We start from the raw sequence: 27,855 nt of genomic DNA on the forward strand, positions 1-27,855 counted from the left end.
ATATCAAATACATTTGTGGGAATTTATTGTATTTGATCAGTATTATTTTTTTTTGAAGAATTTATATAGGAATCGCTTTCTATTCTTATCGAAATTCTACGTTACATAAATTCAGGCTCCTGTATTTCTATCATTTTAGAAATGTAACGAAAGGCAGTGTAGCCGTTACATTTGAATGAGCAACTTGGTGTGACCTTTTCTTAGTTACTTTATAAATTTTATCCTCTTTCAATTTTAGTTTAAATATTTTGTAAAAATACCATTAATAAAATCATAAAATAGATTGAAATTAGATTTCTCATAATATCATTCTCCCCTTCTCTAATTTCTCAAAATTATAACATAAAAAGGATGTCCTAGTAATCATAGATTAGAATTCAATTACAATTTTCTATCCCATTGTTACTTATTTTTATCACCAAACAAAAATTATAGGCATTAAATTTAAGTATTTTATAAACCTGTATCAGTTAATTTTTGAAGTAGAGTTTTAAAAAATTATTACTAATATTGGGAAATCCTATTTTCAATTTAATTATATAAAATATGTAACCTTTTTTTTACTTTAAATATTTAATTTTGTTTAAGGTTAGAACCGCGCAATGTTTAAAATCTTTTAAAAAACCCACTCACACCCGCCCATAGTATGAGCAGACTAGCTAAAAACCAGCCCATTACATAACTCATTGTACAATGCCTTATTTTTGATTACATTTATTAAATTCTAATTTTGAAGTGAGCTAAAAAAAATTGGTTGAGTTGATATCTCATCTACATACAAAACATATAATTAAAGATAAATAATTAGTGTTAGATTTTAATAATACATAGACAAAATATATAATTATATGATATATAATTAAGATTTTAATGATACATATATAGTAAGTGTTTATTAATAATAATTGTTAGAATTCATTTTTTCAGAGGTCATCTGTTTACAATTAGTTGTAAACTTCTTGATAGTTCATCAACTAATCTGTATATTAATTGTTGTATTTTATTTAAATTTTCTTCCATTTGTAACAAAGTCCAATTAATTTAGAAATAAGGATGAATTTTAAAATAGGCTTTCCCAAGGAAATTCAATTTCAAACCCGCTGATGCTGGGTTGATTATTTCTTTTGTTTCTTCATCCTCACTCTTAATATTAATCTGATATCTGTAAAAGATTTAAATTAATATAAATATAATTTACTAAGTAACATCCAATTGTGCAAAATAAAATTTGTTTGGTATATTTTTGTAGTGTATATTATATAATATTTAATGAATAAAATTCAAATATTATTTTATTCTACATATGAAATGAATCTTACAGGCATCTATAAAGTTATATACAGATACTATTTAGTATTTAGATACCTTAACAACATAGATTTCATAATATTACAAATTTTATTTTATTTAATCATTATTTTTTTTAAAGCTTATATAAGGGGCTCTTAAGAATTGTAAATTTAATTTATATTAAAAATTTAATTTTTGCTTAATAATAATATATACATATATCTGGGTTGGGCAGTAACACGAATGCTCTATTTTGAATACTAAAAAATTAAAAGTATTTATTACGATTTCACGATTTTCAGACGAATACAAATACCTTTTTATTTTTTATTATAAATTGATATTCCACATTTAATTATTGTATTAAATTTGTGACCAAGTTAGGGAAAAAATTAACATCTTCCATTTTAAAGCTCATTTTATTTCAAAAATAAGTATTACCGAAAGCAAAAACATAAGTTTTTTTGTAAATGATAAGATGTAATTAAAGAAAAAGAATTTCTATATTGAGCTATTATGTTTATAAGATATTTTTGCAGGGATTCTGTGACAACGTCATCATATTCTAAATATAATTTGACAATTATGTAAGGAGTTTTTTTCAAAATATTATCAAAGAATAATAATGTGAAAATATATTATCTACTAAAAAATAAAACCAAAATCATCTATTTTAGCCAAAGTAATAATATGTAAGCTTCAAGATTTGGCAGATAGAAGTCCAAACCTTTCTTCCACCTATGAGCAAAATCTCCATTCTTACATAATATTATTTTGGATAAAATCTTAATAGGGCTGTTTTTAAAAATACCCCCAAAATCGGACTGTTTAACTATTCGATACATTTAGAAAATTGTTAATTTAAAAAATATCATTTAAGTTAGAAAAAAAATTGGGTGTATTGTGCTAAAAATATCGAGCTGCAAAAAGTATTCGTCAAACATGTTACTTTTATTTGTGCAAAATGTTTTCGTCAAAAAAAATTTTTATTTAGATACTTTTTTAAAATTCTTTATAGGTATTATTTAGTATTTATATTTAAAATACTTTTTTTTAGAATGTATTTGTATTTATATTCTGATATATTTTTTTTTGAAAATGTGCACATCCCTTCATATATTTAATGAAGGGATAGATTTAAATTAAATATTGTATCTATTTTAAGTTTGAAATAATTTTAAATTAAAGTTTTAATTTACAATATTTTTAAAAATGGGTTGGTGTAAAGATCGCAAATTATTTTGTATAACCCTATAATAGAGGCGAATTCTCGAATATGATATATCTCTATCATATTTTTTAAAAAAATCTTCAAAAAACTTTTGAAAAATTTTTGAAGGATGAAGATTTTTGATCATATTTTACCTATAGATGCCGAAATTAAATCTATTGTATAGAGTTGTTTAAAAACGGTCCGATATTTTAGCTAAAATAATATGATGTAGTCTCTATTGGCAAATAGAAGTAGGACTAACCTTTAAATGAGTATTTATAACGATTGTCTTTAGTAATTAGGCTATCGCGAAATGAATTAAAGATGAAGTCTACAAACTACAAACAGTGGCCTCGATAAGAAAGGACAAAAGGATGAGGGATATATTTTAAAATTAATCTAAGCCCGCCTAATATATTTTATTTTTCGGTACCTAGCAATGACTTCTCTAGACACCCCTGAATGATAACTAACGACGCCATTTTAACAAGTGAAAAATAATATATATGATGCCCTTTACTCTCAACCCTTTACTCTCAACCCTTTACTCTCAACCCTTTACTCTCAACCCTTTACTCTCAAAAATATAACTTATCAATCCAAAATAATCCTTTCTAATAATATTAAATAAATATAATAAACATTACTACAATTCATCTTTATTCAGCATATATATAACATATAAACACATTTAAATCTTCCCCAGTCAATATCGTCTTCAATATTCCACTCCAAATCCAAACAAAGAATGTTCTTTTCTAACAACAACCCATGTGATGATTTCGTTTTCCTCCCATCGACCAGGAAAACTTCTTTCATGTCAGAAAATAACTGACATTTGATGTATTATATTAAATTTATTTCTTCTTTTTTTTCAACAGCTATAACACGCCCACCCTTCACAAGCCCAGCGTCCCTCTCTCTGTGGTGGTGTTGTAACGAATCTCCCCTTTGAATTGTATCGGGACGCCTGAAGACGTTCAGGGAATTTATCGAATCGTCTTCCCTTATGATGATTTATAATATAATATCTCCGATACATTTCAATATATAATCGCGAAAACACATATTATCAATAATGACATGTACATTGGGGTATCTGCATTTATAATCTATGGAACCTTAATATGGACAATGTAATATCAGCAAAACATAATAATTCATTCATTTTAAGACATTTGGGAAATAGGAGCTATAATATACATTATTTGGGTATGATTAATGATAATTAGGAAATAATGATTTTACATATAATACTGTAATGTGAACACATGGTCTGTGTGAAATGCAATTTCAACACAAGTAATTGTCCTTCTGTCATGTAAACAAAATCAAGGCTACATTTCTATAAATATCTCCTAAAATAGATATAAAAATCCATTTTTAGGTATTAAAAATAATTGTGAAAATTTGCCGAACAAAGATTTTAAATAAAATTACAAGACATATGTATAGAAATAAATTTAATATTTTAATATAATATGTAGTAAATACAATATTTTCCATCTAGGAATTGCTCAGTATCCTTAGAAAAATATATCATTTCTACCTAACTCTGCCATCACAATTAGCACAAATTCACAAAAATGTAGAATGCAAAGTAACAAAAATTGAGAATATAATGGGCTATATGGTATATATGTAAAGAATTTTTAATATACCTTACAATATAAAATAATTTGAGTCTTTTTTTTAAAAAAAAATGTTCATAAAATAAATAGTAAATAGTGATGCGCTATAAAATTATTACAAAGATAAAAAAAATGTAATATGCAGCATAAATTTACAAAAAAAAATTTACACAAAAAAAAACTTTCTCCAGTATGCAAACTAAACAATATTCCCACCTCAAGGCATACCCATCAACATGGGCTGACCTTATCTGTAAAAATATTTTCCCTTCACATCATTGCATACCATAAAAATAATATAATAATTGCAAATAAAACTTTTTATAAAATTTTATAATTTAAAAAAAAAATACATATATATTAAATATAGAGATTTCATAATTTAAAAAAATAATAATTACACATCATCTAATATATCAAATATCCCTACCCAATTTATATATATATCAAATGCAGACACTAAATCAAAATAACTATCCACATCTAACATTATAGATATTATTCTGACTTCATCATACTTCAATTCCTTTAAATTATCATTCATAATTAAATATAACATATGTGTAATTCACATTACACCCTATTTCATAAAAATGGTTAATTACTTCAAAATAAACAACATTAACTCACCCTCAATAGATCCCTTAATAACATATCAACCTTAATTGAAACGAAATTACATATACAATATATTAACATTAATTAATAATAAATTATCCCACACATGTCCATCCCTTTAAAAACCCAAAATGCATAATTATATAACGCATACTTTATTACAAAAGTCCATTTCTATATATATTTTCATAAATTTCAAATATTTAGCAATCCTTTCTGTCCTGCTGATCTAGAGGTCTTATCTTCCTATGACGGAATACCTATAACACCATTCAATGAGTTTTAAGGCGCACCAAATAATAAGACAATACTTATTGTCAAACATATGTAAAATATACATCTAGACATATAATATAACAAATATTATTGTCTTAAATGGCCAAAATGAAGACATCTAATACCACAAATATCATTGTCTTAAATGGGCCAAAATGAATCAAATATCATTAACCAATAATTAATCATTTTATTTTAATTTTCAATCCTAATACTCATTACATACTTTCTATCTTAAGCTTTGTAAGCTAAATATTTAAGATAAAATTATAGAAACCCTTAAACTCACCTTTTAATCTCACTTACCCCTGTATAGTTTTTAATACTTGCGTTGTGTACCTAAATCCATATGTTGTCGATCCTGGTCAGCTGGCAACATTTTTGAAAAATGATAATATGATGACCTTTACTCTCAACCCTTTACTCTCAAAAATATAACTTATCAATCCAAAATAATCCTTTCTAATAATATTAAATAAATATAATAAACATTACTACAATTCATCTTTATTCAGCATATATATAACATATAAACACATTAAATCTTCCCCAGTCAGTATCGTCTTCAATATCTCCACTCCAAATCCAAACAAAGAATGTTCTTTTCTAACAACAACCCATGTGATGATTTCGTTTTCCTCCCATCCACCAGGAAAACTCCTTTCCTGTCAGAAAATAACTGACATTTGATGTATTATATTAAATTTATTTCTTCTTTTTTTCAACAGCTACAACAAACAAGACTTTTAAAAATTTATGAGGAGCTGAACGATAATCGATCTCTAATAATTTCTTATGAATGATTTGTCTCACTTTCGTCATAGTTGTTTTATTTCCGTTTTTAGAGGTGCTAACTGTATGCTTGTGTCAACCAATTCCTTCAGAATTAACATAATCTCTGATATATAAACTGGATCTCAATCTTGTTTCCTAGTGTTTTATAATGTATCCAAGCTATTGCCCATTAATATATACGACCTGACAATAACACAATTTTTTTCGCTACCTGCTATGGATGAAATGGAGAAGGATGTCAGGGGGTGCTTTGTCATAGGAAGATGCCAAGGTGACTTAAAGATAAGGTCTATCGAAATACTATTGGACCCTTTTTGTTGTATGAAGCAAAGACCTTCATGGGGGGCCGGCCCGCATGCCCATACCCAGCCCGGGCCTAATATCATATTTTCTAGCGGGTCTGGCCCGGGCCTGGATTAAAAAAAAATTTTTTAATGGGCTTGGGCTGGGCGTGGGCCTAAGATTATTAAATTTAAATTTAGATTATTTAAAACAGTTGCTAATTTAATGAAATATTGCCTTTTTTTCTTCTAATAATAATAAATTTCAGTATTTTAAACAAAATGAATACCTAAAAATATTTAAATATTGTTAATTTTTATAAAATAAAAAAATATTAAATTTTTGTATATGGGCTTACCCGGGATTGGGAATTATTTTTAACATTATATATGGGCCGGGCTTGGGCCAAAAAATTTTTTTTACTGCGGGCATGTGCCGGGCTTGATCAAAAAATTTTGGCCCACGAAGGTCTCTGATATGAAGTGCAAAACTTAAGCACTACCAGCTGCTGTGAAGAAGATGTTTGATGTAATCGAAATTCGAATGATCCAATAAGCTGAATTGTATGACCAATGATAGCCTAAGAAAGGTCGGAAAGAGAAAGGAGAGCAGACTAAGATGATATGAACATGTGCTAAGGACTGACTCAACTAGCGGAAGTTCTGAGCCAACGAACTAGAAGCAGGCCACGATAAATTGTTTCTAAAATCCGCAAGGATGTTGGATAAGAAATCATTGATATGGCCCAAAGCCGAGCCACATGGAAGATAATACGCGTATTAAAAGCCCCACTAGTTTTGGGATTGACATGATAAATTCTCTACATACTATATAAATATATTTTAAAACAAGCTGTATAGAAAACAAAATTATTCAGAGCTCTAGGCGCTGTTGTTCTTGGGATATATGCTACTATCATCACCTTAATGATAATGAAATCTAAGTTTAAAGGTAAGAATATTTTATTTATAGAGATCTTTTGAGATAAGTTTACATTTGGATAATTATTTTAGGGATGGGGTTGGGGGTAGGCGACCCGTTGACACCCCCTTTAAATACTCCAATATTGATAAAATGTATAAGGATATACATATTTTAAAATATAAAATACCAAATCATGTTTATAATGTAGAAATAATGTCAAGTAATTACAAAAACGGTAAAGTAGATAAAGTTGATAAAATAGATATAATATTAATTAATAGTACTAAGGATATATAGGTCACGGTTACAATTTTTTTTTATTAGAATAATAAAAATATTACATAAACACTGATTTCATATGTTTAATAAATATATGTATATATTTATATTATTTATTTATTTTACAGTTCAACATTAAACTACTGTGTTCAAATTAATTAAATTTTTTAAATAAATAAAAGATGATACAGTAAAAAAAAATGATAATTTATTTGTCATATAATTATTGATTAAAATTTGCATACGAACTATCTTGTGTAATAATTTGTACCCGCAAAATTTTTGTCACCTTTGAAATATTATATATTAATTAATATATAATATCTATTTTTTTTTTATAAATATAAAAAAAAAAATAATTAAATTTTTTTTATTTATATAATTTTTTTAAAACAAATTTTTTCCTTGTTTTATTTTTTTTTTTCAATAAAAGAAATTATAATAAGGAAATTATTTTTGATTAGTTTGTTTTTTTTTCTTTCTTTTTCGTTAAATATTTTTTTGTTTTTATTGGAAAGTATTATATTCGAAATCTATAACTAAAATATTTTTTAAATTTAAAAAAAATAATATATATAACCACCAATATCTTTTTTTAAAAAATATACAATATTTTTCGGTTTTTCTCAAATGAAAAAATATATTTAAAAATTATTTCGGAATAATTAAAACTTTCCTTATCTTTTATTAAAAGGGGAAATTGACCAAAAAAAATAAATAATAAATAATGGAAATTCTAGTCTCCAATCCGATCGTAGTTAAAGTATCTTTGATTAAAACTGTATTTTGCATTTTATACGGAACGCTTTTATTGAAAGCGCAAACAACTATTTTTCCAACCGAGCCCCTAAATTATCCCAGTAGTGAAGCTAAATCAAATGATGTCATGCAAACTTCCGAAGGTAAATTGATAGGAACAATCGTGTCCGTTCCTGGGGGAGATAAGTTGGCAGTTTTTATGGGTGTACCTTACGCAAAACCACCCTTGGGGAAACTAAGATTCAAGGTAAAAACTATTGAATTATTTAAAAAAAATATATAACTTTAAAAAAAAAGGATCATTTAGGCCGTGTCTTGACTAGTCTTACTTCTAAACAGAAACCCGTCTATAAATATCTTCCTCTAAACAAAATTTTTAAAAAAAGAGAATATTTCGATTTAGAACACACTTTAAACAGAATAGGGTGTCCTAGTTTGGAATCTAAATAGAACTGGTGTAACTAGTCTTACTTCTAAACAGAAATCCGTCTATAAATATCTTCCTCTAAACAGAATTTTAAAAAAAAAGGATATTTCGATTTAGAACACACTTTAAACAGAATAGGGTGTCCTAGTTTTTAAATCTAAATAGAACTGGTGTAAGCAGAAATAAGTTTCAAAAATAGGGAGTCAGCAGGATACGGCCTTAGCATCCATTTTCAAAAATGTTCGCCTTTTATTTCAAAAATTTAGTGTAATCTTTTTATCTAACTAGTATTAAAAAAACGACATGTTTCTTATATTTTCTTATAATTATATAATCATAAATAAGGTATTTGGTAATTACTTTTTATTAGAATCGTACTCTGTTTTACTATTATACATTATATCCATAGGTAGAGGCGCGTTTTTAAGATTATTTCTCCTCTTTAAAAGTTATTTGAAAGGTTTCAAATATTATATTTATTATTACGCCATTTTTTAGAATAAAGTTCAAAACTTTTTCCAAAATTCCAAAAGTTTTAAAACTTTTAGGGAATACCTAACGATAAAAGGTTCGAAAAAATATCACAAATATGTTATGGCCTTATATTTTTTTTTATTTTGCTGTTAAAACAAAACGATAAAGTTTGAGAAGTTTTTGAATTAAATTTTTTGATGTTTTGCACTCAGCCTAATAAAAAAAGAAAATAAGCATGCTTTAAATTTTGTTATTTCTGTTCAATTTATAATTTTCTAACATTTCACAAAATAAATAATTTACCTTTAAAAAATAATTTACCTAGAGGGGATGTTATATTTGTATTTTTATAAAATTTGGTATTTTTTTTATATATTGAACAAAATTATGCAAATCATATTATACTTCTCATTTTTTTTTTAATTTGAAATTTTTTTAGATGAAGGTTAACATTTTATAATGTCTTTTTAAAACTATTACAACAAATTGTATTCCTAAAAAATCTATTAGGAATTAGATATATTCTTAATCACTTAAATATTAACGTATATTCAAATATTAATAAAATATTTTTTAAGTGGACAAACGAGCGTTTCAAACGCTTCCTTATAAATATAAATTATGCATTTCAAATGGTATCGTTCAAATTGGTCAATTAGTCGTTTAGCGTTAGAAACCTTAAAAAAACGTAAACTGGCTTGCTTTCTTCCAATAATTTTTTATTCATTCATTTTGCACGTTGGTCTACAAAGAGTTAGGCTGCATTTGTAGTAAACGCGTTATTTAACACAACGTTTTTACAACTGATCCTGTTTTAAAAACTAATTTAAAAATAAAGCTAAAATAGATATAATTATGTTATATAATATTTAATAAAAGCATATAATCTTTTTATCGAATTCGCCATTATTATTATCCTATCGCATGTTTTTTTTTTATCAACGCATCGCAGCATATTTTTTTCAAATTTTATCATAGCGTTATCATCATAACGCTCTATATTTATAAATTTATATCTATTGGCTTTATTTTGAATTAACGCAACGCCTGAATATAACGCTTTTACTATAAATGCGACTTTCTAGAACTCGGTTTTCCCCAAGAATGCCTACAAAACCTTGTTTCCTAGAAGAAGAATATGGGGAATCCCCTCATATTGTTTAATTATATGTATAAAAAAATAACTTATCTTTTGAGGATACTAATGAAATAAAAAAGCAGACGATAATTATAATTTATAAAAACCAATTATTATTTTTTATAATTGATTAGGCCCAATTTATAGTAAACTCGTTATGTTCAAGCGGTGCGTTGTTTACAAAATCAAGCCAATAAAATAAATAGGTATAATTTATAAATATGGAGAGTTATAATGATAACGCTCCATTGTTTATGTTATTCCAAAAAATATTAAAACATAATGTGGCATTGGATAGCGTTAGATAACGCAAAGCTTGAACACAACGCGTTTACTTTAAATTCAGCGTCAGTTAAAATTTTGAAATTTACAATACCAATAATAAGACAACCTCTCAATTTAAACAAGGGATGCGTTATGTTTTTCCTTAAATTAAAAATTAGGGCAAAACGCAAACGCTCGATTTATGCGCACTATAAAGCGTGATATAATTTTTTGCGGAATTGCATAAATTCATTTTTTTTTAAATTATGAGAATTTTATAGCAAAAAGAAGAATCTGGAGAACCAGAGAAAGCAAAATGTCCACAAAATTTTAGTTCTTGCAAAATGTTTCAAATTTGGTCAAAAAAAAAGTATCTTACTATTAAACATTTTATCTTTCAAGCGATTTGAAACTAAAGAATAAATATGGTCTGGTCTACGAAGCCGTCCTAGCGCAATTTTAATCATCTTTTCCCCAGTCTAGTAATGTATATTCAACGCTGCGCGCTATATTTTTTTAAATATCAGCTTAAAGATTTAAAAGTTCTAAAATCCTCATGAAAGGACCAAAAATCGGCGGAGAAAAAGGAACTCTGGTAAATTAACATGTGTTATTTTAGTAATCTCAGCTGGAGTAGGGACTGCTATACCTCAGTTTCAATAGTAACCCAACCATCATGTCCTCCTACCAATAACAAAATTAGCAACAACAAAAAAAAAAAATTTACCTCCTAGCCTCCCTTACCTAAAAAATAATCCACACCCCTCCCCCTCCCATTTCAAGTAGGAAAGTCTGAGAAGCCATTCTATTTACGTTAACTAAAAGGATATATGATTCACATATTTATAAATATTTTAAATTTTAAAAATCGGAATAATAAAAAAATATAGCCTTTTCTTTCATTAAAAAAACAAACTATAATTATACATTCTGATAATAAATGCCAGGAAATTTTTTGAGATTTAGTTTTTTACAGTTTATATAAATATACAATTCGTTGATTTTGATTGATTGACAATATTTATAGCAAAGCCATTTTTAAAAAAAAATAATTGTATAATTAGACTCCTTAGATATGGGGCCAAAACCAAACAATTGAACCAAAATTTTTGTGACAAACATCCAGGAAATTAAAATTTGTTTTGTTTAATTTGTTTTTTATTTTAAATTCTTTAAAGAGCTTATAAATATTGATTTTATCGATTAATAAATTTCAAGGGCAGTCCCTTTTTATATTTACAAAAATGTGAGTCCCAAAAATATTTTATAGATTTTCTTTTAATTTCTTTATTTTGGATAAAAATTTTGCAGATGAATGTTTATTGATGAGTCAATAAAGTTCATCCATCCAAAATTTCGTAATTAATCAATAACACATTTGATACTACGGCACACTGATGTATATAATTTTTTTCTTACCAAAAGGCAAGGCCATCTCCATGAGGGGAAGGGGGTAATACGCAATTGTGTCATTAAAAAATTTTTTGTGGGGGGGGGGGGGGGTGGAGGAGGGGAGGGTACTTTCTTAATCAATATATTAGTAGAAAGAAAGAAGTGTCCTTCTAGTCAAAAAGGTCTGGAGAACTCTGGATAGTGAATTCTTAAAGATAATCCATTTTTAAAAATTTAGGGATGCTCAAAAAATAATTAAATCTAGGAAAATACATATTCTTCCAAAACATGATACGGATCTTTTTTGACCAGAAAAGGAAAGGAAGGGAACAGGAATGCATAAATGCCTTTGTTCCTAGTTCCTTATTATAAATATCAAAACTACCCGCAAAAAAGCGAAGGGGGGTTCAATAATCAAAATTTTCTTAATCCCCCCCCCTGAGGATTTATCGGAATTGGTTTTGTGTATTGATGTTAAATCACCTAACTTTGGGCATCTCCAATACGGCCTAGACAAGCCTGGAAAAAAAATTAACTTAAATCCCGTAAGTTGAGTCTAACCTTGAAGATTAAGATCAATTTTTTAGGATACTTGATAATAGTTTTGGAATGGACCAAAGTTTGGCGATTTAACAACGCTAGTCACATGTCTCACCCCCCCGCCGTGGTAGAAGCCACTGTGCACTCATATATATTTATTATCTAATTTTCTAAAACTAACTAAATTTTTAAAAAATAAATGTTAAAGTTAGATTAAGTCCAATCAAGTGACCATATTATATATTCGAAATTTCAAGTAAAAAAAAATATCCTGTAAAAGGTTTATTTTTTTTTAAAGACAAAATATATTTAAATAAATAAATATTAATAGATTTTGAAGAGCTTTATTAAGCCATAATTCATTTTGATATAAAATTGAAACTCAATTACAAAATATAATAAAAAGCAATTATAAATAATATTCGATTCACATTGATATATACAAATAGCAAATCAATAAATATATTTTAAAAAAAGGATTCTTATCAAAATGTTAAAATCCAAAAAATAATTATGTATCCGCGAAAAATATCAATTTTTTATGCATAGCTTTGGTATTTTATTTATATTTTTATTGGATATAGTTTTTTCTGTTGCAATCATTATTTTACATTTACAACATGTCGCGTCATTACCGTTAATTTGTTTACAATCGAATGTTAATTAACCGGTAAAATAAGTACCGCGATTGTATTACCGCGTTTGTATATTAAGGCATATTCAAAAATGCACACGAATCGGATGATGAATTATTCGTTTTTGTAAGGCCAACCGCGTGTACTACTCATTTATTTCCGCCAAATATTATACAGGCAAAAGCATTATCGCGAAAACATGATGGCGAATAAATTATCACGTATGTATTACCGAAAACATTTCTACGAATACAGCACGGCAAATGCATCATGCAGTACCGAATTGTCATATTATCGAGAATGCATAGTTAGGGACTAGAAAATATATTAATAATTATAGAAATTATAATGTATATTAGATATTGGATTGGTCGGATCCCATGGGTCCGATCGAAACTCGGATCGTTGACATAAGACATACTTGGGTTGGATATAAATTTTTTCGAAGATCGGGTCGAATCTGAAAAAATAGGTTAGATGAGAGGTTCTAGATATAAACAGATGTTTATGGTCGGCCCCTCAGTAAAATCAAATAGATACTTATGGCTGCTTTTATTTACTATAATGTTTTTGTTTCGCGGTAAAAACGCATTTGCCGAAATATCTTTTCGCTTTAATTGACATTTGCGGTAATTTTTTTTTGTGCTAAGATTATCATAAATATATATTGATTATGTACTCCTTTTAAATTTAAAAAATATTGAAGTTACATTTAAATAACATAAATTGGATTATTTGATATTATTCTAAAAGCCTTTCTTTGCTGGCCCTAAGATTCATTACTAAAATATTGGATGTCATCTCTCGATAAAAGTAGTCATAGAAAATAATTAGTGGTTAGGCAACCGGTTTATTAATTTTTTATATTGAGATTGAATCAAAGTTTTAATAATGGAATTCTATAAATATTAAAAATTGATTTCTAGTTCACCCTATGAATTAGCTTAAAGTTTTTTGTCGCTATATGTTTGTAGTTTTTGCAATTCTAATATTATATAGATTAGATCCATTGCATTACAATATAAAGTTTCAATGAAATTGAGTTATATTACATAGTAAATACATAAGATTTTTTATTTTTTTCAAAATAATAAATTTTAATGATTTCTTTAAAAAATAGTAATATTTTGTTAGATAGTTATTAATTACGATCAAAAAAAAAATAGGAACATATTTTTGTTAAGGTCGAAATTTCGCGAATATCTTGGTAAAAAATAAATAAATAACATCCTCCGATATTAAGCTTCATATCGTATTACTAATAAATATCAAATATAAGATTAAATTTTCTGAAAAAAAAGTTCTTCTCGTAAGTGATTATTTAACATTTACATTACATAAAATTTAAATTTAAGAAATGTAATTTATTATCTTATAAAATTAACTGTTTTTTAAGCCTCCAATGCCAATGGAACCGTGGGGTGGTGAAAGACCGGCAACGAAATTGGCGCCATCTTGTTATCAACTTGACCCCTTAACTCAGAATATATCTGGAAATGAAGATTGCCTATATCTTAACGTCTATGCGCCTAGAGCAAATGTGAAATAATTTTATTATCTTTTTTGGAAATTATCTTTAAGAAAAATAATCTTTCATACCTAATTTTGTCTATTTTTTTTTTAATAGCGAGAATCATTCTAGAGAAGTCGAGTAATATTATCATTCATATTTAGCGCGAATTTACTGCGAAGTACACAAAACATGCCATATTTTTGTATTCTTCGCCGCAAATTTTGTATACTTTATTGCGAATTCGCGTTATCAGGGTTAAGCGGATATTTTTTTTAGTATTATTAAAAATTTTCGTAAGGAGAGGTGAGGATTTGGTAGAATTTGATTATATAAATGTTATTGGATAGCCTTGGGTTCAATTATTACAGGTCTCTGGTTTAGTTTGCATAACGTTTTACATTTATTTTGACTGCCCAAAAAAGCAAAAGAAAAAATATTTTAAAAAAAAATCAAAAATACAAAAAAAAACGAAAAAAAAACGAAAAAAAAACAATGGTACCAAATACTAAAACAAACAAAAATAGGATATCTTTTCAAAAGCTGTTTAACTTTGGTTAAGCAGTAAAGTTTCAGAATTAAGTTAAACCAAGACACATTCTAAGGATTTTTTACTTATAAGAGCTAAACTCTGCTTATTTTTCTTTATTAAATTCTATAATCATTATTTACTTAGTGTTTATAATGAGTAATGGCATTACATTATTTTTTTGGAGGGTAGAGGGGGGAGGGAGGGGGGGGGGGTGTGAAGGGGTATAATAGGAGAATAATTTCTATTAGTGATATTTACTAAAACTGGTAAATTTTCCAAGATAAAAACGTCCTACGGCCCCCTTCGGCTACGCGTATGGTTAATAAGCATAAATATACAATGATCAGATGGACGGTAGAAATTTAATGTAATATAGTTAATTGGCTAACTTAGTTTTTATTGAATAACTAGCATATGGGTGAAAAACGACACCGGATAAAGATCACAAAAACTAATAAATAGGGGGGAAAATTTTACAAGAGTAATATGCTAGGGAGAGAAATTAAATTAATATTTAAAAAATATATATATATTTACAAAACAAAGATTAAATAAGTCCATAAAACTATTTAAGTTTGTATATTGGCTCCAGAGAGGTCTACACCCTTCTGGGCAAAGGACGATATTGCTACCCTGCCCCATCTACCCCTTTTCCTACCCCTACCATCATCCGATTAACTAAAAGAGAAAATCAAAATCCCTTCCATCTCCTTAATTTCAATGATTGTTTTGCGTCATAATCACCCCCACCCCTGTGAGCCCCTGAATTTGTTGTGAGTAACATAATGATTTAATTTAAATTATAAAAACAATTATTATTTTTAAAAAAGACGAAAGAAAAATTACCAGTCATGGTATTCATACATGGGGGATATTTTCTTATGGGATCTGGTAATAATTATCCAGCTTATCACCTATCCGCTCGTTACAATGTTATAGTCGTAACTGTAAATTATCGATTAGGAATTTTGGGTAAATATTTAATAGATAAAATTAGGGTTGTTAAAAGGTTCATTTTGAGCCAATTTTTAAAACGACTAACTCAATATTTTATCCAGATAAATATTACGCAAGCCTCAAGATTTTGATCATAAATGGTACAAAGATTTGGACATCTATTAGCAAAATCTTGAGGTCTAAGCAATAATTTTTCGGCTAGAATATTTAGTTAGCCATTTTTAAAAATCGGCTCAAATAGAGCTATTTAACAATACTAGATGAAAGTAATCAAGAGATTAAATATGAATTATCATTTTAGGATTTATGAGATTTAGTAATTTGTCTCTAGCCTGTGCTAATTGCGGGATACTAGATCAGATAGCTGCGCTGAGTTGGGTGCGCGATAACATTCCAAATATAGGAGGTGACCCAGACAAAGTGACGGTCTTTGGTCAAGGTAGCGGTGGAACTTGTGTTAAACTTTTATTAACTATTCCGAGAGCTAGAGGTTTGAGAAATAAATAATTTCGCCTTTTGATTTGAAAAAAAAAATTATAAAATTTAATTAGCCTATTTAACACAAATACAAATCTAATAATTTGATTCAAAAAATCCAATAATTTGCTATTCATATTCGTACGAATAATAAATGTATTTAATCGAATCGAATACGGTATTTCGTTATTCGGTCTATATTGAATGCATCATCTAATCTAACTTACACCCTTAAACATATGTAAATTACTTTAGGTTTGTTTGACACGGCCATAGCTCAGGGTGGATCGTTAGCTTCTCTAGAGGAAGTCAGGAATCAAAGAAAATTTGACTCGGTTGAATTTGTCGCTCGTGAAGGCCAATGCCCTAACATAGAAGATAGAAATGCGTTATTAGATTGCTTAAGGATGATGCCCGCTCAAAAATTATTGACCATTTCCGGAACGGTAAACAAATTATCGTGAAATTATTATAATTCAAAATAACAAAAAAAAGTTAAATAATAAGAATATACATATTTATTTACAGAAGTTATACGATTATATTAAATAAAACATGTTGGGGGGGGGGGCGTCGATGCTAAATTAAAATGGATATTGAATATTTCTACTTTATTTTTTAGTAGTTAAATTCAAAATTTTGTTCCATCTCCACTTTAGAAAATGTTTTTTAAGATAACTATAATAGTTAAGCATATGATAAGTTGTTTGCACATCATTCTAAATATAAATCTAAAGGATAAAAAAAATTCTAGCTCTTTACATATTGAAAATATGGGAGAGCATTTTTAAAAATGCTCTCCCGAAAAGTTGAAAAAAATGGACATAGACAACATAACTCACTCTACGAAATGTAAGGTAGAGAGAAATGAGATAGGCTTACAAGAGTCTTTCATTAACACCTATCATTAATATTTTAAGATTTTAGTAGGTTTTTACAAAATCCAGGCGGATGTACCCTAGTTTCCCTTTAGTAGCGTTAAAAGATCCAAGAGTTTCCTATTTTTATAGGTTTTATTTAATTTTTCCTCATATATTGGAATGGAGACCATAATTCTTTGCCTGTTGTAGAATTAACTAATCTAAATTTTAAAGTTTTTGAATCATTTAACATTTAAAAAAAACGTTGAATGTTTAATTATTTTTTGATAAGTCTAAAAAAACAAGTATATTCCATTTTTCCTATATCCAATTTTAGTTTTTCTCGATTGATAACCAAGATTTTTTGCACCATCCATTCCAACCTTACATAGAAGAAGTGACGGGAAAAAAGGCGGAAGGGAAACATTTTGAAGATATTATGCACAAAATACCCTTTAATTCGGATACTGTACTCATTACAGGAATCAATAGCGAAGAGGGATTATTGCCTTATTTTCGTAAGATTTAATGTCTCATTACAATTTAAAAATAATAAGTTAATTTTATTAAACTATCATTTTAATCAAAATATATTTTACAAAATTATTTATCCCTATGGACCATCTTTTATCATGGCCTTTATCTTTAAATGATGAGAATTTAGAAACTATAATTTGAGCTAGATATTTTCGAATTTATAAATTTTTTTTCCATTAGCCCCTTTACTCCCAAAGAATTCATATAACATTAGCGAAGAAGGGCAAATTCAAGTCAGTCACAATAGTTTCGAAAATAGGATTGTACCTCATGTTTTGGATTCACAAAGTTACGCAAGTAACGATGACTCTATGCGAAAAGCGGCGGCTTTTGCGTATACACCATGGTCCGACCCTCATAACCACACGAGAATAGCGGAAAGTGCTATACAAGTTTAGTACGGTGTTATCTTAATAATAACACTTATTTTATTTTTTTAAATATATAATCAATTTTTTTTTTCTTTCAATATAAGCAAATATATTTAATATGTAACCTTTAAGATAACATTATAAGTTTGTTAGCCTTTTTATGAAATGTTATTTTTTTTTAATCTTTTTTAAAAATATCTCTTAAGGGTAAAGAAAAAAATACTTCCTCAAACATTTCATAGCTTTCACATTTTTTTTTCATTTGAAGATTTTTTTTTAAAAATAAATTCTTTATATATCAATGCCAGATAACGGGTGATCAACTTTTCACGGTGCCATATTTAAAGGATTTAAAATATTTGGCCAAAACTCATAAAAAATTGTACTCCTACATCTTTAATTACCACTCGAAAACTGAGGACCCGCCAGAAATGGTTAAAATTCCATGGTTTAAGAATGGTATAAAAATTTATAATTATTTGTGGTTATATTTCTTTAATTTTTGGTATAATTATACCTTACGAATTATTTAAAACTATAAAACTACAAAAATAAAAATTTTATTTAAATAAATGACAATGTTTGTTTGGCCTTAATAATATTTTGGTTTGAAAATAATGGATATTATATTATCAATAATTATATATAATTATCTTAATTAATACATGGTTTATGTGAAAAAAAAAATCATTAATATTAATATTATGAAAATCTTTGATGGCTATTATTTTTTTTAAAAAAAAAACGAAATCGATTCTTATAAATTTTATTTGTTGATTATTATTTTTTAAACAAAAAGCATCGAGTCATGGAAGTGAATTGAGTTATATTTTTGGATTTCCCACCACGGGGCGGAGCTTTCTAGAGAGTACACCTCACAAAGCCATCTTAAATGAAATGCCAGGCTTCGATAAAAAGTACAACTATGCTCTTCCTGACATAGGTATGTCAGAATTCATGATGGAGACCTGGTCTAACATAGCCAAAAGAAAGTTAAATATAATTTTTTTCTTCTTCTTCCATTTATAAACCTTATAGATTTTTTTTTATTCATCGATGGTTATTATTGAAAGATTAGCATGATTTTATATCCAAAATATTTACTTATTGCAACTCTTTTCTTTGAAAAAAAAATATAATTAAGACGTCCTCATTTAAAATCTACTGAATGGAACAGGATAAGGCCTAATGATATGGAACATTTAGTCATATCGGATATGGGAGGCACAGGTCCGATTCTAAGCCATAACAAAGGATTCAAGGCTATGCAAAGCTTCTTTTGGGACAATTTCTATCCTGATTTGGAGAAGCATATCAAGGAAGGGGAATTGTTCGCTACGAAAAACGCCTATAAAGAATCACCGAAATGTGCTACATATAGACGAGCCACTTGGGGTATAGTTGGTATGCTCTCAGTAATAGCCGCTGGCATAGGTTTACTAGCTCTACTAAGAAATTTGGCTAAAAAAAGGAGAAAGAAATTTTCTTCAACCCCCCGTCAGCCCAATATATAATAAATTACGTATACGCGCAACTGAAAATGATTACGATCGAACTTACATATAAACTGCTTAACGTTTAAATTAAAAAAAATAACTAATTATTCTACTTATATTTATCTCTGTATGTAGTATATGTGTCATAGGTTTTGTTGGAATTCGAGTAAATTAGAATTTTTTAATAATTAAAAAATTCATAGATCACACTTTATTTATAATTTCTAAAGATTTTATATTTTTTCGGCCGGAATTGTAATCTAACAAATGTCTAAGAATACTTTTCCGTTAATATTTTTTTAATAAAATCATGTTAACTTTAATTAATAATATATTAAATCGGTTAAAATGGATTCAAAATATTTCACAAAATAATCTGATACTCATAAAAAGAAAAGAAAATTTACTATAGGCATTTCTTTTTTTTAAAAAAAGAAGAGCTTACTATATTTAGACAAAGATTTACAATTTTCTCCTAATTCCAATAGACTCTTACAACATTAATAGAATTAAAAGCAGATGCTCATAGCTATTATTATCTATTTATATTTATATCATTTTTGAGCTCAGTATATTTTTATCTCCCTCGATTTTCTGAAACTCAAGATTATAAATGATGAGACATTTTTCTTTATCTGTATTATAATATTACAGGGAATGATTTCCACAGATAAATCCAATTTTCATTTTAATTAAAAACTAATTGTGATTAAAATTATTTATAAAATTACGTGCTATTAATAACTTATTAATTAATTAATTTTTTTAATGTTTTTAATAACTTTATATTAAAGATTATTAAATTATTATTCAATTATGATGAGATAACATGAATCAACAAAAACGTACCTAAAATTTTTTTAAAATATAAATGTGTCCTAGCGTATAAAAAAAATTCGTTGAAAAAATTCTCAAACTTTAATTGAACAATGCATTCCATAGTTATATTATATCGACGAGTTATTAATATTATTTATATAATATGAAAATTATATTAAAGAATTATGTTATGGTTGTTGTAATATATTTTTCAGAATTATTATTAAAATAAATAACGATTACAAATTATTTTGTTGAATTTTTTTAATCCTTAATTCATATCGTATTATAATTATACAATCCTTTTCGTTTTGGTGCTTATTTGCAAAGATATTTTAATTTTTATTTCTAGTACCTTTTCTAATCACCTTAATTTAAGTCCTTTCCGTTCTCTTATTTTTTTTCCTCCATCTATCCTTTTCATACCTCTATCTCTACCCTATCATCTTTGGTTGACTGGTATCTCGTCTTTCTTGTCATGTTTATTTTCTTTTCGATTATTTTCGTCCTCTCCCATCTTGTCAATCTGTCCACTTTGTTCTAATCTATTGCGATCCTTTTGTCTTAACATATCATCGCCTTCCCTGTTCTTGAAATTATTTTGCCCGATCACGTTTTTCTTCCTATCCTTTTCTATCTCCTTATTTTCTCCAAGACACTATTTTATTTTCTCCTCCCTCCTATCATTTTTCTCAATTTTTTGTATGTGTGGTGTTTATAAAAAATGAGACAGGGCGTCGCAAAATCTAAAATAAAATTTGATATATTTTTTTGAATTTTAGGCTAATATTTTGATTAATACTTCTGAAAACACATTACAATATGCTCATTTCATTGTATTTTAAGAGCTATAGCTGATAACTAAAATGCTAAATCTGTAAATAATATAGTAAAGTCACATTAAAATAAACAAGTCATCTATGATATAAACCAATTACATATATACAAGATATCAACTACAATTGATTTATAATAGTTATAGAGAAGAGATATAAGTGCTTTAATTGCCATGGGAAAAAAATTAAATATAGATGCTAAAAATGTGCTGGCCGAAAAATTAATATAAAAATTTAGCGAGCCGGAGTGGATCATAATTTTAAAGAGTTGGGGCTAACAGTAAAATTTAACGGGCCTGGCTGGGCAAATTTTAAAAAATATAACTCTCAAGTCAAACGTTATATCGTACTTTAGCCATAAAATTCTTTTTCCCTTACTTTTTAAACAAATTTTTTCACACATCCTAAAATATTATTTTTCTAACCTTTTTTCAAATATCAAAATATTATTTTCCATCTTTTTCTATATTCTTTTTCGAACCTTTCCCAGATTAGCCTTATTCTTTTCCCATTTTATTTTATTAAAGACTTTTTTCGTACCTTTACAAATATGATTCTTCTTCTCACACTTTTCCATAATTAGCTAAAACGTTTGAATGCTATTCAATTTGAATTTCTCTGGGCTATTTGCACACTGCCTATATTAGTGGATTAATATTTTTATCCGATTGAAATGCACATCAATCTGGAGGCGGAGAAAGATGAAATACGAAGTGGAAACAAATTTAGCCCATCAGATTTCGCTGGTAGTTGGGAAAGGACCAAAAAATCTGTTATTCGAAATATTTTGCTGATTTTTTTAAAAAGGGAGGATTCGGCTTAAAAATATGTTAAAATTTTGGAATCTATAGATTTGCCAATTAAAAGTAAACTGGTATGGTATATATTTAAAATGTGCAAGACCTTTCAAAGTAAAATGAAAGTTTTTCTCAAGCATCGGAGGTATTAGCTTACATATATGCATTCAATTGAGCTAGTTTCATAAACAAATCGTATTAGTTAGAGATGCAGATAATCAGGGCATCAGCTATTGCCACTATCATACCATACTTTATATTTTTCGTCAATAATAAATTATTAAACTCTAAATACTGAAAGATTTCGGGAAAGGCTCTGATCTTCTTATTTCCCATGATTAGGCAAGTTACTTATCTCATGTGCTAGGCACGGGTAACTGCCACCTAGAGGACTGCAATGGGCGGGTTTTAACCCGGCTACCAATTCTCCGAGTGGGCAAGCTTTCTAAAATATAAACACTGGGCTAGTGGCGGGAGGGTTAAAAAATATTTCTAAAACAATGGGTGTATGAATTGAGCGAAATAAAACAGACTTTTGTTAAATATTTATTTCATAATCTTGCATTATAAATTTAATAAAAAATACATTTAAATAAATATTGCCACACCAGCCCTTAAAATAATTTTAAAACATTGGGTGGTCTGGTTAAACAATTTGATAAATGGGCGGATAGGTGAATTTAATAAAACCACCATGCTAAAAAAAATTTGAAACGAGTGGGTAGCTTGTTGGCTAAAACTATCCCATTGCAGACTTCTACCACAGCTTGCCCAAAACCTCTCATTCGTAATCCTCATTTTTTGCCAAATTAGATAGGAATGAGTGCAAGTGTTAAGCACTATTATAATTTACAAGTTATAAGGCAATTTGCTTTAAAATGTAAGATTTAAAAATGATTGTTCCTTGGGTAGGTATATTTAAAAACAATTAAATCGGATGATGGATTATGATTCTTTTAAATGAACTGAATAATCTACTATTTAATTAGATAGAATGGTATATTTTAGTATTCATATAAATATAAATTACTTGATTCTCAAAAGAATAAAATGTGAATATTTCATTATTTGATTTGTATTCATTTATGAATGACTACTCTTGCATTTCCCTGTTACCATATTTTTTAAAATGATTTTTATTACTTATTTTTCTCTTTTAATAAACATTTTATTTTGTGTCTTGCTTTTTATAAAAAAAAGGTAGATAATATATTGAAACACCTTTCTTAAAATTATATTCTGTATGTGATAATGCAGATATTTTGTAGAGGCTATTTCCCTTCAGGACATTATATTTGTGGAGAATTTGTAAGTCACAAAAATCTATTTATAATATTTTATATTGGCTCTAAAGACCTGCAAAAGACTAAATCTTTATACCCAATCACACATGTGTGAAGAAAGGTTTTTCCTTACCAACTGGTACATAAAATTAATTCCATATTTCTAACCCAACCCAGCCCAAAAATCATAATATAAAAAAGATTTAACCTAAAATTTATTTGCTTTTTAGTACATTTTAAGAAATCATCTAAAATAAACCAAATTGTAAAACAATATACAATCAAACCTGATATCATTGAAATTCAAAATTGGAACCAAAATATTTTCTAGCCCAATCCAACCTATATAAATGATAAAAATTTTCTATCCCAACCCCCAAAAAATAATCAAATCCTGATTCACAATTAATTGTGTCTTCTAGATCTCCATTTCACCTAAATTGAAAATTCCCGCTCCTATAACATTTTAAAACAAAACTTTGCTGTTTAAAATTCTTATATAGACATTTTATTATTAAACAATAATTGGGTTACTCTAAAGGAACAATAGTAAATTAAAAATATTGTATATTATGCCTAAGGAATAGGAATTCCCTAAGTTTAAATGTTTTTAATTTAATTTTTATCTGTTAAAAATATTATGGTGATTATTGTTATATATAAAATAAATATTCTCAATGTAGAATTATATATAAAACTTAAGTTGCAATTTTTAAAAAATCAATATATTATCTTTAACATGTTTAAAATACATATATAAATTGTATTAATAGAAAAGCATAGATAAATAAATAGCAAAATATTTATAAAAGCCAAGTTTGTAATTTGCACTAAAATATTTTTGGGTTTTGGTCTTCCTCCTTATTCTTCTTTCCACGTTTTAATACTTCAGTAAATCCATGATAATCAATCTCCCCTTGTTTAAATGGTGCATCATGAAATAGCAAATCAACCTATAAACTAATAAGTTTTTTTTTTAAATAATGAAATGTACATCTTCATCTTTAAATCGGTCCCCCATTGTAGTTAATAATTCTCTTAAATAATCTTCATTGATAGTGCCTTATAAATGTTGTTAAATAAAAATTACATTATATAAAACCATTTCCAGTTTCATCAAAACAAGCAAAGGCATTTTTTATAACATCTTCAGGGTCAGTTCCATTTAATTTTTCTCCAAATAATGTAAGGAACATTGTAAAGTTTATAGGTCCAGGTGCTTGATTTAGCATATCTTGAATAAACTGATCCTCTGGATTTTTCCCTAAAAAAATTATATTATTAAATATCATCAATGATATCCATACCTAAAGATGCAAAGATTTCATGCAGATCATCTTTGTCAATCAAACCATCCCTATTTTGATCAATCAAATTAAAAGCTTCCTTGAATTCTTGTATTTGCGATTGATCAAACATAGCAAAGACATTTGAAGTTGCTCTTTGAACACGTTTTTTAGTAGTTTTTGATTTTGTTTTTCTGCTAGACATTTTCTCAATTGTTATCAAAAAAAAAAAATTAACTGAGTTGTGCTAAAATTATATGATTGCCACCCTATACATTAATTACGGAAGATGTTGTCGACCTGTTTTTAAGAGTGATGGCTCAATGGCTCACTTAGATTTTGTGCAGATTTCAAAAATGCCATATATCCAGCTTTGGAACATTTTAAATATCCAATACCACGTATTAATGATTTAATTTCGAAATTATCAAAAGGCAAAAAATCTACAAAAATTGATTTCAAAAACGCTTTTCTATAAAGAATCTCAAAATTTACTCATGATATCTACGCATAAGGGTTACTACAGATTTACAAAACTTTGGATTGAAAACTTTGTCAGCTATTTTTCATCAAAAAGGATAAGATCTTCGAGGACATGAAAGATGTCATATTCATCGATGATCTACCTATAATTGGTGATGATGATGAGGCTCATTTGAACAATATAATTATTAAAAAATAAATCGTTTTATAATAAATTTTCCAAATTAAACTAGTTATGTTTGGATTTTTCATATTTTTATATTTTAATCTTTTCATAACTTTATTTTCACAACAAAACAATAATAATTCATATCAAAAAAAAAAAGAGAAAATTTTATATTCCTAAAAAAAAAAAATTTTCAAATATAAGAATTCCGAGAAATCGTTAATAAAATTGATATTCCTAAAAAAAATATTCTTAAAAAATAAAAATAATATAAACAATTTCTGAAAATCGCTCCCCTTAAAAAGATTCTCATGATTTGATAAGTATGTCTTTTTTATTTTCGTGTCCTGCCTCCATTCCCTTCCCCTTCCGAAATCGAAGTTGGTGGTCTTGGATATGAGTTTATTCTTGCTGGAATTTGTAAATTTTTGCCTCTTTGGTAGATCTACTTGTCGAATTCTTTTGATCAACAGCCTAATTTTTTTATTATCAATTTTTTCTAATTTAGTCTGAGGTGCTGATTCATCGTCCCAGGAGTCTTATTGAAATATTTTTGATTTACCTATGTCAAATTTGTATTCCTTGATTTTGGCTGAATGTTTTCACTTGATATTCGCTTTCTCGATATGATCATAATCAGTTTAATCTTTATATCGTGAGATTTTAATGAAATATTCATATGTCCGTAATCATTATTTAATTTGATTTTTTCATTATTTTTGTCTTTTAAAATATTTTTCACTTTTATATTGTCATTATTTGATTTGATTTTTCCACTAATTTTCTTTAAAATATTTTCCATTTTACATCTTGATTATGTCTAGTTGGAGTGGGTGCTACATCAATTTTATTACACTCATGTAAAATTATTTGCGTGGTTTTGGCTTGTAATTTATTCTTTGATAATAAATACCTTGAACATTTTTTTCGCTTCGACGTAACTTGTTCTTTTTCCTCAATATTTGATATAAGTGCCAAACTGTAAGAATCTATGAAATCTTTAATGAAAGTCATATGACAAGGCATAAAATCTGGTAATTTCTTTGAGTTAAGTACTTGATTTCTGACTTTTTTTCTGTTTCCTCTATCAATTTATTGTCATTATTAATCATTTTTGTATTCGTGTTTTTTTTATCAATTATTAAGCTATATATTGTTTTCTTCATATTTTTGAAAATGAATTTCTTGGCCTATCGCGGGAATATAACATGTTTCCTTCCCCTTTAAAATATTTAACATATCGTAATATATTAGATCCATAATTTTTTTAGGTACAAATTTTTGGACTAGTATATATATATATATATCGCTGGATTGTAATGAGAGAATAATTATTGCTTTTTTCTTTTTTTCGTCCGTAATATTATTTGCCGCAAAATGCGCTTCAAGTCTTAGAAAATAATGGTAAAATTTTCTCCGAATTGTTTAGTAAATGTCATAATTTATAAATATTTTTTAGAAATTTCATATTTATTCATATATTTTTTTATACATATTTTGGCCAAAGATCTCCCTTATTTTACATTGGAATCAACATTGACATTCCCTTAAGAAATATTATGTTGCGCTATTTCTTTCATCAGTTTTCTTGGGTTCCTTTTTTTCGTCGCCATTGTTATGTTTAGATTTTTCATAATTTAATTTTTTCATAACTTTATTTTTACAACAAAACAATAATAATTTATAATAAAAAAAAATGATTTCATATTCCTTAAAAAAAATAATTTCTATAAAAATATAATAAAGAATTTCTGAAAATAGATATTCATATCAAAACTTTTCTTTTCTTTTAGCCTTGCCTTCCATTAATTTTTATGGTGGCAGCCTTTGCTATTTAACCATGACATATCTGTTGTAGCTGTTGAAAAAAAGAAGAAATAAATTTAATATAATACATCAAATGTCAGTTATTTTCTGACAGGAGAATTAAGTTTTCCTGGTGGATGGAGGGAAAACGTGATCATCACATGGGTTGTTGTTAAAAAAGAACATTCTTTGTTTGGATTTGGAATGGAGATATTGAAGACGAGATTGATTGGGAAAGATTTAATATATTTATATGTTATATATATGCTGAATAAAGATGAATTGTAGTAATGTTTATTATATTTATTTAATATTATTAGAAGGGATTATTTTGGATTGATAAGTTATATTTGTGAGAGTAAAGGGTTGAGAGTAAAGGGCCTTTTATTTTTATCATTTTTTTCAATATTGGTGCCGTGACCAGGATCGACAACAAATGGATTTAGGTACACAACGCATAAGTACTAATCACTATACAGGGGTAAATGAGATTAAGAGGTGAGTTTAAGGGTTTCTATAATTTTATCTTAAATATTTAGCTTGCAAAGCTAAAGATAGAAAGTATGTAATGATTATTAGGATTGAAAATTAAAATAAAATGATTAATTATTGGTTAATGATATTTGATTCATTTTGGCCCATTTAAGACAATAATATTTGTGGTATTCTTCATTTTGGCCATTTAAGACAATAATATTTGTG

The 27,855-nt window shown here is 27.2% G+C and overlaps 2 protein-coding genes across 2 annotated transcripts; one reads left to right on the forward strand and one right to left on the reverse strand.

The window, feature by feature from the left end:
• The first annotated feature begins 7,786 nt into the window (after window positions 1-7,786).
• LOC135931662 (carboxylesterase 1C-like) lies at window positions 7,787-20,551 on the forward strand. Its single transcript, XM_065468920.1, has 10 exons — window positions 7,787-8,314; window positions 14,334-14,477; window positions 15,810-15,951; window positions 16,238-16,426; window positions 16,669-16,859; window positions 17,611-17,791; window positions 17,991-18,202; window positions 18,490-18,640; window positions 18,981-19,173; window positions 19,326-20,551. Exons 1-10 carry the CDS (start codon window positions 8,036-8,038, stop codon window positions 19,693-19,695), a joined length of 2,052 nt encoding a protein of 683 aa, XP_065324992.1. The 5' UTR covers window positions 7,787-8,035; the 3' UTR covers window positions 19,696-20,551.
• A 3,424-nt stretch (window positions 20,552-23,975) lies between these two features.
• LOC135922462 (myosin regulatory light chain 12B-like) lies at window positions 23,976-24,958 on the reverse strand. The gene is made up of 4 exons (XM_065456829.1): window positions 24,720-24,958; window positions 24,515-24,676; window positions 24,407-24,474; window positions 23,976-24,365 (listed from the first exon to the last, which is right to left on the reverse strand). Exons 1-4 carry the CDS (start codon window positions 24,901-24,903, stop codon window positions 24,243-24,245), a joined length of 537 nt encoding a protein of 178 aa, XP_065312901.1. The 5' UTR covers window positions 24,904-24,958; the 3' UTR covers window positions 23,976-24,242.
• Window positions 24,959-27,855: the final 2,897 nt, after the last annotated feature.

The sequence above is a fragment of the Gordionus sp. m RMFG-2023 genome, chromosome 1 (assembly GCF_954871325.1).
Source record: "Gordionus sp. m RMFG-2023 chromosome 1, tfGorSpeb1-WG-v2, whole genome shotgun sequence".
NCBI classification, from domain to species: Eukaryota; Metazoa; Nematomorpha; class Gordioida; order Chordodea; family Parachordodidae; genus Gordionus; species Gordionus sp. m RMFG-2023.

What these genes read in the sequence shown, in the direction of transcription:
- LOC135931662 (XM_065468920.1), top strand. Translation starts at nt 8,036, where the DNA reads ATGGAAATTCTAGTCTCCAATCCGATCGTAGTTAAAGTATCTTTGATT. An exon ending in AACTATTCCGAGAGCTAGAG is followed by an intron (nt 16,427 to 16,668) that starts GTTTGAGAAATA and finishes AAATTACTTTAG; the next exon opens with GTTTGTTTGACACGGCCATA. An exon ending in TATTGACCATTTCCGGAACG is followed by an intron (nt 16,860 to 17,610) that starts GTAAACAAATTA and finishes ATCCAATTTTAG; the next exon opens with TTTTTCTCGATTGATAACCA.
- LOC135922462 (XM_065456829.1), bottom strand. Translation starts at nt 24,903, where the DNA reads ATGTCTAGCAGAAAAACAAAATCAAAAACTACTAAAAAACGTGTTCAA. An exon ending in TTTTGATGAAACTGGAAATG is followed by an intron (nt 24,475 to 24,514) that starts GTTTTATATAAT and finishes AACATTTATAAG; the next exon opens with GCACTATCAATGAAGATTAT. An exon ending in ACCGATTTAAAGATGAAGAT is followed by an intron (nt 24,366 to 24,406) that starts GTACATTTCATT and finishes ATTAGTTTATAG; the next exon opens with GTTGATTTGCTATTTCATGA.